Below are 13,418 nucleotides of genomic sequence, written 5' to 3' on the forward strand. Positions count from 1 at the left end.
TTTTATGCCACGGTCTGTTTTAAACTAGTGGAAGCACTTGAAAACGCAGACAAGGAAAAAGTTTCCGCCTGCAGTTATTTCAAAATTCATAGACGCTCTTAACTGAAATAAATTCTGTGTTGTTAATGATTTCCAACTTTTTCCACTTGCGTGTTATATTTTATTATATATTTTTTCTTAAATAAACATAACGTTATATTATACTTAGTTAACATTAAATTAAAATAGAGACAATATATATATATATGCGGATAAAATATTATTTATTTCTGCAACTATTATTCATGATTATCTCAGTGTATCGTAAAGACCGCCTTTGAAAGTATCCACTTATGTGTAAGTACTTCCTTTCGCATATTTCGTGTTAGGGAAACAGAAATTGGTCGTGGAATCAGCAGATTAAAAAAAAAAAAAAAAAAAAAAAAAAAAAAAAAAATTTTTTAAAATGATAATTTTTTTTTTTTTTTTTAAAAAGGTTGGCCCCCCCAAAAAAAAAAAAAAAAATTTTTTAAAATGATAATTTTTTTTTTTTTTTTTAAAAAGGTTGGCCCCCCCAAAAAAAAAAAAAAAAATTTTTTAAAATGATAATTTTTTTTTTTTTTTTTAAAAAGGTTGGCCCCCCCAAAAAAAAAAAAAAAAATTTTTTAAAATGATAATTTTTTTTTTTTTTTTTAAAAAGGTTGGCCCCCCCAAAAAAAAAAAAAAAAAAAAAAAAAAAAAAAAAAAAAAATGAGAACCTCGAGTTATTATGAATGTATTTTTTGAAATATAAAGTCGAAAAGAGCAGAAATTTCTTTGGCTTTATATTTTTCCGCTCGCTGAAAGCATCTGCAGCATTCAGCGGTGTTCGTTAGTCGCAAAAAGTCGAGGCCGCTTTGCCAGTACTCGAATACGCTGTGAAGAGTTCGCTATTCGTCGAGTTTACCGGCGCGAAACTTCGCAATATGCAACGGGGTTTGAAAATTTTCCAATCTCCCCCTCCCCCCCCTCTCTATCTCTCTCTCTCTCCTTCTCTTTTCTTCCTCGACAACCTGCCGCTAATGAATATAAAGTTGCGGCCGTCGTCTGAAACTTTCTGAAATTGCCAAGTAGTGGCGAATTACCGCCGTGCCGCCGTATTCAACGAAGGAAAATGTCCGTACTAGCCGTTACGCATTGTTTTATTGTTTTCCGTCGCATTGCGCTAAGACCATTTGACGGAACAAGAGGCAATAAAAGGCGCTTTTCTTGATCACTCTTTGATTATTCAAGTTTCTTTGCTTATACAAAAGATTGGAGAACTTCGAGAAACTCGCGAAAATTACTAAGATATTACTGCGAATTGTCGTACCTTAGATTACAATAATGATACATTTACATTTTACTGATGTCCTTAATGTTGTATGAAAAGCTGGCATTTTATAAAAATTCATAAATTATGACAACTTTAATATTTGATAGTTTAAGCAAATAACTTTAACAAAAAAATGTTTTAAGACAAACTGAGATTGACAAGTGAGCAAGTATTCGCACAATATTTTATTTTATTCTGCGAGACTTTTCTCATCATTCTTTTCGTTCTTTTCATAGATTTTTAAATAATAAAAGGAGATTTATAAATAATGAGAGAAATAAAGACGAAAAGAAAACATTATTTCGCACGCTCGGTTTTTTTATAGAAAATAAAGAGGAATAATTAACTCTATTCCAGATATTCGATTTTTTGTTTTATAGGATAAACGTGCTGACCGCGCAAAAATAAAAACAAAAGATATTTTTGAAAATTGATAATTTTTTTCTTTTTTTAGGCAAACGCGTCTATCTATTTTCCCGTGAATTTTTGTTGTATCTTTAAAATAAACCGGGTAGGAAGAGGGATAAACAAATGGCTCGAAGTTTTGGAACGAACGGATATAAATCCTTGCCTTGGAAACGACACATCTCTATTATTCATGTCGGACTAAAAGCTTCTCGAACTGTACAGAATTCGCGAGCGTTTCCTCGCTTGATGACATTATCCGTCTTCCGCGGTTTACATAATTTGTCGGGTTTATCTCGTCTAACTTCTCGCGCATTCCTTCATGCAGTGATTTGTATGCGTCTAATCTTATCCGCGCTAAGTCTATTTTATATACATACATAAATATATACAATATAACAAATAAACGCAATGAAGATTTATGTCGATACTTTCCGATGCGCGGATTTCGATTTTTCTCAATATCGTAATCTACGATAATAAAATTTTCTAAACTAAGCTTCGCTGCAAAAACGGTATCTTAGATGATTCTATCATTATCGATACAAAATCGCAAAAAAAAAAAAACCCAAGAAATATAGTCGGTTAGTAAGCATATAACTGTAAAATAATGTCTTGCTCTTATAAGCGTATAAATATTTTTTTATTTATGTTTAATATTTTTCATGGAAATAATTACGATAATGTTTCGTCAAGGACTAGAATTCATGGAAAATAATTTATAATCTGGTTAGAGAACCTTATGAATGCGAAGGTGGTGTAAAATTTTTAAAGCCTTTTCTTGCACTCTTCTTGATTGCTACAATAAAATATGAATGTTGCTACCGCGTAGCAATTATATTAACAACCGTCTTCCTACACTTCCATTTACATAATATTTCATCACACCGCACATTTGCATTTTCGCTCCGTAGATAAATCTTTTACCACTAACAAGCCGCAATTATATTAAAGCAGACGAAGTTACGAGAGCAAAATATACTTTTGGCAACATGAAATCCACGTAAAGCACGTCTCGCTTAAATTTGTCCAACGATTCTCTCGTTGTTGCAAACTTGTCAGCCATTCGCTCGAGGCGACGAGCACTACTATACCGAAAGTTGCAGGAATAAATGTTCGTATCAATTGACGTCCGGGTGTACTTCGCGCATCTCCGTCGTGAACGAAGTACGCTGCTGGAATATCAAACAGTTCGTTTGAATGCCGATTTCTATCGACAGAGATAGAAGCGAGCTAACGAGGATAGATCGAGAGACTCCTCGATGAGACGCGGACGGAGTCTCAAAAAAATTTTATTTGCCAGCTTTGATGTATATATAAAAAGATACCCACGCTTTGCGATATATCGTTTTTCTCTAGAAAATCATGGCCTAACATTTTAATAATAAGTTTTAATTACATTTATCTTTTATTGAGATTTATTTTTTATTATCACTAGGCTTATAAATAATATATCCTGTAACAGCATTAAAGAATTTTAAAGCATCGCCAATATACATTTTGTGTTATATCTTGTATTAAATAAACGTAAAAGCGCGAAATAAAAAGATGAAAGTGTTCGGCAGAGAATGAAAACAGGCTGGAAAGAGAAAGAGATTATCGAAATTTTTCCGTGAATGATCACTGTTCATGGCATGCGTTAAAAGAGGAATCGGGGGATTTATTCCTGGACAGACGAGGACTGGTGGCACGTTCTGCTTTCCACTCTGTTAAATTTCTGTCCGTCCGTCGTCGCGTCAGAAAGGCTACGCTTCCCTCTTTTGTACGCGTAGATTGGGGTGGGGAAAAAAAGTTTCAATCTCCTGCGAAACAAGCTTTCGCCGACGTCATAAAAGCGCGCCCGGAAGCGTATTGACGCGCTCTCATCGCGGCTTGTAATCCAGCGATGATACGCCAGCCGATGCGTAATGAGTAGTTCATTGAGCAGTAATACTCAACCCGGAGAACTAAAAAAATTAGCAGAGAGATAATGAGATGTGTGTGGAAATAAAACAAATATTTGATAAAAGATTTTTTATTGAAATAATAATTATATGAAAAAATGTTTAATAAGATATTAGAGATCTGTGTAATTTTTACAAATATAAATGAATAATTCAGTATGAATATTCTTATTTGACGTGATTCAAGTACTGATTGTGAGGTACTTATTAAGAGGTAGATTCTAAAGCCCTCAAATTTTTGGATAACTGCGAATGATAATTTCTGAAATTTACTCATTTTTTAAAAATTGATATATACTTTTCTCTATATTTTCTCCTTTAATCGTGCGAGTTTACATGCTAAAGGGGAGTGGCTCACCGCGATAAATTAATGGCTTCATACGTTCCCGATATTTCGCAAGTTTCGCGCGCGAAGCAGCAGCTGCGTCTGACCGTGCGCGGCGCGCATTCACTTGGCGGCCGTTAGTAGTGCAGGCATGATAAGGTCGGCCATTTGGCTGACCACTTTCAGATATTACCACTTGCAGTTTCCGCCGAGCTTCCCGACTTAACATGAACGATCATATTTCTGGTTTATGTGTACAGCGGCCGCTTACACGTACATTGTAAATCATTGTTTATAACCCGTGCGAGATTGGATGGACTCTGGTGATAATCCCATGCCTCGGAACGCCTTGATTGTATATAATGCGGGAAAAACGGTGCAGCAAAATGTTACAACGAAACGATATACTTGTTAATGGCAAATCTTTTAGTTTCGCTTTATTTATGTTTTATTTTAACAACGAGAGCGATTCCTACTTTTTATAAAAGTTCCATGGTTTTAACGAGGAAATATCTGTGCGTTGCTACATAATTTATTGTTGTGTCATGGTAAAGAATTATTAACACGAAATAGAACCGAGAGTGATTTATCTCTCATCGATGCAATCGGTCATAGCGACACGCAATGGTACCGCCATGCATTATGCATTGCGGTTCATGTAAGGAGATAGTAGAATTTCTTTTATTGCCTAGATACATATAATAAAGATATCATATGCCTGTGCATGCGAGGCATATGAAATTTTACCGCGATAATTTGATACAATAATTATTTTATGACGTCAAGTTTGCCTTTCAATTTTCGAATCACGGAATGACCTTTTGGTCCTACCCGTTCTAAACTGATCGACTGTTTCACATTATAATGCCGCGCGAATATTTTTTAAGGAAACATCTAAAATATTTGACAAATCTTTCCGTCTCGCTAATTGCACTGTGCGCGTTGTTGTTTATCGCAAATGAAGCAATGCTTCAACGTACCGCGAGAACAGCCATTATTACGCTCCGCGTCAACTCTGCGTTGCCGTGTGTATTATGTCAACGTATATTACGGTGTAACTCCGACGCCAAAGTATCGCGAACTAAAGTTTGCAGCCGCATCGCCGAGTTGCCGTTTGCGCCATTTATTACTCACGACAGTCTCCTAAGCATCTCCTTTTTTATTGATTTACTTGCCGTCGTTCGCGGCAATTATTTCACACGCCTATCAATCATCCATCCTGCGATAGACATGCTAAAACACCGATGTTGATCTTTCCTTTCACTTCATAATAATTCTCACTAGCTTTTCTTACGAAGATTTAAATATAAATACAAATTATGGATATTTTTAATGCAGGTATAAATTGAAATATAATTATAACGATATATGAGATATACAAATGTGCGATATAAATTAAAATGTTATTTTGCTTTGTAGTTCTTCCTGTTTTTATCACGTGAATTTTCAGACGTACGGTTTTTCTTTTTCCGACGACAGTCGGAGGTGTTTCAGGCTGCGGTTGCGGCAGCCGCAGCTGCAGCTGCGGGAGGTGGCGGTCAACAGCCCGCACCAACACCGGGCGGCAACGAGACCAACCCCGAAGGCGGAGTGGAGGCCGCTACGTTGGTACCTGTCACCTCAGGCGCGACGACACCTGCAACAGCGACACAGGGTACCGACCTCAAAGGTCAACCAAAACGTCTGCACGTCAGCAACATACCCTTCCGCTTTCGAGATCCTGATCTTAGAGCAATGTTTGGGGTAAGTATGATTTCTTTCTCCCAGCTTGTTTATGTCGACATCCTTCGCTGTCAGGAAGGTTTGCTTGTCGCTCATTTGATTGCGACGTACGCAAGATAATTAAAAATCTCTATATACGTTGCAGGCCTTTTGTAAAATTTGTAGCTTGTTTACAAAAAAATTTATAAAGGCGAATATTTTTTTTTTTTTTCATTCGACAAAGATACATATCAAATCTTTAATAATTTGCACAATGTTATTCTCTAGGCACACATTTGATCATTTTATTTATTTTTCGCAATCACTACTTTGTCAAATATATGAAAAAAACTGTGTGAAGAGTTAATATCTATGTTCATCAATTTAATACTTATTAATATGAATGGAAAATTAAATTTATTAATATGAATGGAAATTCGAGGAAAAGCTTGTGATATAATCAACTAATATAATTATACAATTATTAACGTACGACAATTTAATTAAAGGATTAATAAAATCAGGAAAGCTTTGTATCAGATTTCCTTTGATACCATGATTGAAAATTTCATTATAATCTGTGTCAGTATATTAATATTATAATATTTAATATTATATATTAGCATTATATAATATGTTTAGATTTTCCGAAAAATCGAGTTTTTAGGAATTTTTACTTTATTTATGTTTATTGATAACATATCTATGATATATTACAATATTAATATCATATTATTATATTCTAAACTTGATAAATATATTCTCTTTTCAGCAATTTGGGCCAATCCTGGATGTGGAAATCATATTTAACGAAAGGGGAAGTAAGGTAAGCTCACATCGAGCCCTTGGGCTGCGAGCCACCCCTGTCAACCTGCCCCTGATAATACCGTTAATTTTAAGCTAATATCATGCTGAACGAAATTCTCGCATCCAAAACGAATGTATTTTTATGTTCCCTCTTTTTAAAACTATATACTAAACATATAATTCGTATTTATTTGTGTAGAAAGCAGCTTAAAAATATGTACTTTTTGAGAATTTATAATAAAATATATATCTTTCACAAAATCAATAATTTGAGATAAATCGAAATATTTTTGGAAATCGCGTTACACAATTTTATTATTTTCGCAGTTATTATTTTCAAAATATTTATTACACAGGTTTCATCTTTTTCGTCCTTTGCTGTTCATAGCAATCGTGAAAATTGACGCTGTAAACGTGACTCGATTTTTCTATCGCGTATATATATATGAATTTCTCCCGTTTATTTATTGAAATAGTTTTCCGAGAATGTTCTGGAAGCGAGGATGTCGTGGAAGCTATAATAATTTTGTTAAGGGATGCAGCATCACGAACGCTCGATACATATGTGTTCGTATATATATAAAATATTCGATATGAGAGGACAAGGCTGAAGGACTAATATTAAATCCCAGAAAAATAGCAATATCCCTTGATGAGAATACGAAAACGTGATGCTGCAATCGTTATACACTCTTTTTTTTTCAGCGCGAAGGCGACATTTCGTTAGCGTGTTTGATATAATCTTGATATAAAATTGCGAAGTGCCATTGTCAGTTATCGTTTTTTTTCGTCTTTAATCACCGACGTTATGCAATTTTAAATAATGACTCCGATGTTTTCGAATAATATTTTCCGAATTTTCATGCACGAATAACTGTCGAACTTTAGTCTGTATTTAAATGTATTGCATTGCGACTTCTTGCGTAATCTTATAATTACAGGCGATGAATATCTCTTATCGAAACGACAAACTCGATTGCGACGCTCGTTCTTCGTATTTTTCTTTTTTTTTCAATTATATCGTTTCCATCTATCGATCATTTCCGTCGTTTTTGCCGAGTTTTTTTCTACGGTTATTCTCTCTCGGAAGCAACCATATTAATTCTCGATGGAAGCCAGAAAACGTCGCCGGAGATCATAGTTACAATCACCGACTGTTTACGCTAACAGCGTCGCGCAAACGTACAATTTGATAAAAAAAGGAAATGTTCTCGCATGTAAACGAGTTTGAAATGCAAATTGCTTTCAATATGTATGACAACGGGGAGAGAGGTCGGGATAAGATCCGCAGTAATACATCGTGCCGACAGTCGGCATCCGGCAAACCGGCCGGTGTGCATATTCAGCGTCTTGGCGTCAAGTACACCCAAGTGCACTTCATCAAGTCGCACCGGTAACCCAGTATTCCACCGACGTCTGCAGACGTTACGCGTGGCGACTTGTCACTGATTATACGTGGGCGAGGTCGTATCTCGAGTCTATATATACATTTAGTATGTTCTTTTCCAAAGCATCTTGATACATATTTCAAAAATTATCTCTAGATCCAAAAATATCGTTTTGACTTATATCCTTGATCAATCTTATAAATCTGGACGAGACGCCAGAATGTTCTCAATTTTTCACAATTATTTTAAAAGCGATCGAGAAACCTTCTTTTGTATTCTGATGATTTCTAAGTTTCTTCAATATTAATTCTTGATACCTTGAAGAAGATGTTCTTCGTATTCGATTACATCAGAAAACCTAAACTGGTGATAATTTGAAAATATTTTTAAGAGATGGTAAAATATTGTTTCAATTTGTTATTCTCGAAAAGAACGAGACTTGGATATATTTATCTGAAGTTATTTCACGAGAAGGGATTGCGTGGGAACGGGTAGCTTGTAAATAATGCCTTCTGAGCATAAATTTACACACGATATTTCCGGCTAGTTAAAGTACAAAATTCAAGGAACTTTATACAAGAATATCGCGAGAGATTAGTCTCGCAGGAGTTTGACCATTCCAATCTCTCGGGTTTATTTCGAAAATTCCTTCAACCTTATGTTATCTCATCGGCAATGTTTTCGATTTCATCGATGCCATTTTGTAACTAAGTTCTTTGTGCAATAAGTGCATCAAAGTCACGCAAAATACTATTATACTTTTTAACAGTCGTATCATGCTCTTTTTTTCGCGTTATACTTTGCAATCGGCTTTCCCAAACGAATTCTTGCCGGCATTATATTACTATTTTAAGATTTGCAAGAGAGATCGATGTTTCAATTACTGTGCTCGGCAACCAATTAGTGCGCAGACAAAAGCTCGACGTTTCGCGTGCTAGAAATGAAAATAATATTCCATATATCCGCGTTTATTCGTAAATGTATTTATTCGAAATCACAAATTTATAATGTAACTTATACTGTAATTTACTGATATAAATTTTCGAGAGAAAAAGAATACATAACGTCAATCGAGGGAGTAAGACTCAACAATCACATACGTATTTGTCGTCGATTACATCATTATGGTTGAATATCCGGTACGTTTGACGGGCTCTACGGACAGGAAGTCGATGTCGCGGCGCATCCGTACTTGTAACGACCAATCACGGGACGCGATATAGAATGCGAAATGGGTTGCTTCCAGCTTCCGAAGGGCGGAACGCGTCGGCGACGAGGGAACTAATTAAACTCTTGCGCGACTCGTTAATTAGCACGCCCAATCAACGACTGCGAACGAGGTTCGAGCGATGCATGTTTTTTACTTGTATTCGCGCATTGCGGCTCAATCGGTGCGGATCGGTCACGTGAAAGCGGCTTAATCGAGAAAACACGTGAAAGAAATCTCGCGATAAGGGAACACGGTCGAGCACTCACAACCCGACACTGCTAATATTTCGTTGCCGTATTACGGTCAATTTGTTACTTATTCTCGGTGCTCACGTGACTGACCGCCGTTCATAACAGTATAGCTCGTACACGGTTTAATCCATCATTTTGTTTATTTTGTTTTTGTCGTGTTTCACGCCACGTATAATTTGACACTCGCATAGCAATAAGATATTTATAAATATGATTTTTAAAACGGATAAACGGTTGCTTGTCAAACTGCACTCGATAAAAAGGAGAATGTCGCATAATCTCACGGCGAAATTGACGATATTTGACTGTATAATTTCACCGTAACTATATCTATCGCTATATATGCGAGTCATTCGGAGGAGCAATTACGCGTACGCGTTACATTAGAAATCCTGCGGAAATCGAGTCGACAATGGCACTATCGCCTTGCCCTTTGCAATGCAAATATTCTCCGCGATGCCGCCGCTGGCACGCAGTAAAGCACACGCGGAATTTACTTGGAACGGTATAAGTGTCGCCGTCGCTTTTAGTGCTTAAGTGATTCCGAGGGCGTGACGGGATCTGATGCTTCATGCGGCACGCTATTAAGGGACGAGCGAATAATTATTAATCCAAGATCTAAGACGTCGACAGTATATTGTTGAGTATAAAGCCGGGCCTTTAAACATTTTAATGACATTTACGCGATCGTTTCAAGAAATTTCATTATCTGCATTGTCTACCGTGTCAGGAAAAGAGATGTCAAAAATATAATGTCGTAGCATTTGTACGACACAGTAATTATGCTACGAAAAGAGAAATTATCTATTAGAGATAAAATAATAATTGATGATTTAATAATTGAAAATATAACAAAAGAAAAATTTAAATTGTGCTATTTGTATAGTTTACAGATCGCGATATTTTCAATTTTTGAAGCGACAAGATCCCGTTACGAGCTTCGGTAGAAATTTTTCAATCGTCACACATTGCTTTTGTAGAATGCACGTGAAACGACGATTTTACGCGTCGGATTTGATAGCCGATTCAACGCTGATATTTTTTGCCATCGATAAAGTTTCGGAACAAAAAAAAAAAAAAAAAAAAAATGAAAAATTCCATTGTTGGGCAGAACGAGTTTATTTAGCAAAATATTATGCATCTTTTTTTTTTTTTGAGGGGGGAGGAAAATAATCTCTGGACTTTTATATCAAGGTGGCAATTTTGGCCGCGACTTGACATCGATATGTGCCGGCGGGTGAGAATATCTGTCGGCGAAAGAGTTGCGGCGAGTGTGCGACCAGTAGAGTAGTTCTTTCATTGGCGGAGAACACAAAGGGCGAGAGAAAGAGAGAGGTGCGATGGAGTAGAGAGAGGGAGCACGGCGCGAACAAAGCGTGACCGAGCTCTCTAGGAGTGAATATGGAGATTAAATTGGGTGACAAGGCGGTATACTCTCTCTTGAGCCAGTCATTTCGGAAAAAAAAAAAAAAAAAAATGGAAACGTCACTTGCATGCTGCAAAAGCAACGTGCCATTAATTATAAAACAAACGAGTGAGTGATCATGTGTGAGAGAGACCTTTTCTCGAAAGCTTCGTCAATGTAAATGGAATGTGGCATCCCTAATGAAGTGCAGCATTTTGGAAAAAGAGATACTTGAAACTAAGGTGGGAAAAGAGCGCAAACCGAGAATATCCGTCCTAATAAGTCTCTTTTTTTTCTTTCTCCTGTCATACATAATATATATTTATACATGTGTATATATATGTTTGTGTATATATATATTTGTATATATTTATAGATCTATATTAGCAAAAACATGGCGATAAAAGTAAGTAGCTATTGTTTTGTTAACATTAATTATAAAAGATAAAATTTATATCTTTGATACACAGTACGCGATTAATACTTTACGGTACTCGGTGCGCGCGCTTTTCCGTCACCGCGTATGTGCTAATGACACGTACATACATATACCGATATAACCAATGGTGTTAGTTCTCGTAGTTGTTAGACGAGCTGTTGCATTTTTACTAGCTAGCCTTCCGCATTTTATCATTATTTAGCTCCCATTGGTTATAAGACCGGTCGTTGCATCTCGCATATCGGGTGTCCGCAGCTGCCCATGATAAACAGCATTGCACGTACAAAAAATTCCAGAAAGTATAAACAGCCATTCTATTAGTCTAGTTATGACTCATTTATTTTTTCATGGTACGATGAATGCGTTTTCTCAAAAACAACTGCGTTTTAACAACTTAATCGTAAAATATAACACAGTTAACTTTATATATTTCAGCTTACATTAACATAGATGATAATTTGAAAAGTAATGGAAATTTACAACATTATAAATAAGTAAATAGAGATACAAGATTACGCAAGATTTGCTGTTGAAACAACGAAGAAAATTTTTACAAAAATTCCATTATCACGAATCGTAAAGTATTATATTAAAATTTATTTCGCGTCTTTTGTATCCCAATAAAGTTTAACGAGGTAAAGTATTTTTGTTCGGCAGAGCAGCGGACATCGCGGTATACCGGGTGACCCGACCGCCGTCACTTCCGGTCGCGGAGGAGACCCTCGGGAGATGCTGCCCATTTGATTTGATGAAACTTTGTCGCGTCTCTTTCCCGAAGCTGTTTCTAAACAATCCCGTCATCATTCCCACGTCGTCGTCCACCACGAGTTTAGTCCCAGGGAGTTTCGAGGTGTGTTTAGCGCCGGGCGCAAGAGTCACGCGACCGCAAGAACAATAAAGAGAAGCGGACAAAGTAAGATTATACATATACTTGGAGAAGAGAGGCGAGATGTTTGTCTCTTTTCCCGTTGTTTTCTTTTCGGGATCAGACCGACGTCCATTTAAAAATTAGCCGCCGTTCACACACGAATGGTTTACTACACCGCGCGGCGAGTCTCTCTTTTTTTTTTTTTTTACTAATCCACCTGCAATATAAACAGCATGATACGTATATATTATACTATTGCATCTTCCAAAGTTTATCGAGCATACGCATGCATGACGACGATCGCAATCGTCGTCCCATGTATACGTATGTGCGTTATACATACATACTATACCTCTATCTGATTGTTATCATTATTATATATGTAAATAGTAGCCGCACGCTTTTGTCTAGGCGAATCGAAGGTATATAATAAACGGCCCATGCTTCTACCTCTTTTATTAATCACGTATGTGTCTTAGGATAGAGAAACGCTGCTTATACGACTCCGTCGTTTCTTTCCCTTTTTTTTTTTTTTTTTTTTTCTTTAAACGACGAGTCGTCTCACACCGTTGGCTCCTCGTTGTAACGAGTATATACTATTGTTCTTATATCCATCCGCCAAAATCATCCGAAACTGTCCACGATGTCTTCCAGTCCCGTATATAATCCGGACGTCCGGTCTGATCTCGGGAAAGATTGCAATTCTAATCTCGCCTTTAGAATATAATTGCGGACGATAATTATCAATTGTGTATAATTATGTCATTATTGATAATTATACTATTGTCTCAGTCGCTGTAATTATTTTGTTAATTAGCAGTTAATTTGAAGCTATATAAAATAACGAAAGGTAGCAATATAAATCATATAATATTAGTTTATTAAGCTGAATTAAATTTTTATGGAAAAAATAATATATATTATAGTTCTCGAACGAGAATAAAATAAGTCAGAATATATATATTTGATAGAATCTAAATATATCCGAGATTTTTTTTTCGGCAAGAATAAAGGAAGATAAAAGATATTTGCTGTAGAGAGCCTATATCTTTTACATGAAAATTGCGGAAAGTATTTGCAAGAGGAAACATTGCTTCGATAAAATACCTTGAAACTCTCTGGTTCCTCTGATTTTTAAGCATATTTACTAACATTCCATGTTCCACGATCTCTTAAAGATAAAAAGAGAAAGAGAGAGCGAAAATAAAAGAGTTACATGTACGAAGAGAGAAAGAAGAGAGAGAGAAAAAAATCTCTCATGCCACTTCCATTATCACAAACACACACGCATTATCCATCTTATCTCTCTTAACTCACCTTTTACACACACACACATATATATA

General features: G+C 36.1%; 1 protein-coding gene across 9 annotated transcripts in view; it reads left to right on the top strand.

Annotated features, from left to right (window-relative positions):
• The window catches only part of LOC115234522 (RNA binding protein fox-1 homolog 2), a 262,018-nt gene that overhangs the window by 166,152 nt on the left and 82,448 nt on the right, over positions 1-13,418 (top strand). For all 9 annotated transcript variants that reach the window (XM_029805663.1, XM_029805664.1, XM_029805660.1 and 6 more), the window contains 2 exons: positions 5,486-5,749; positions 6,480-6,533. In XM_029805663.1, the coding sequence (XP_029661523.1) occupies positions 5,486-5,749; positions 6,480-6,533 (318 nt within the window). The remainder of the gene's footprint in view (positions 1-5,485; positions 5,750-6,479; positions 6,534-13,418) is intronic.

This window comes from Formica exsecta, unplaced genomic scaffold (genome assembly GCF_003651465.1).
Source record: "Formica exsecta isolate Colony F162 unplaced genomic scaffold, ASM365146v1 scaffold2, whole genome shotgun sequence".
NCBI classification, from domain to species: Eukaryota; Metazoa; Arthropoda; class Insecta; order Hymenoptera; family Formicidae; genus Formica; species Formica exsecta.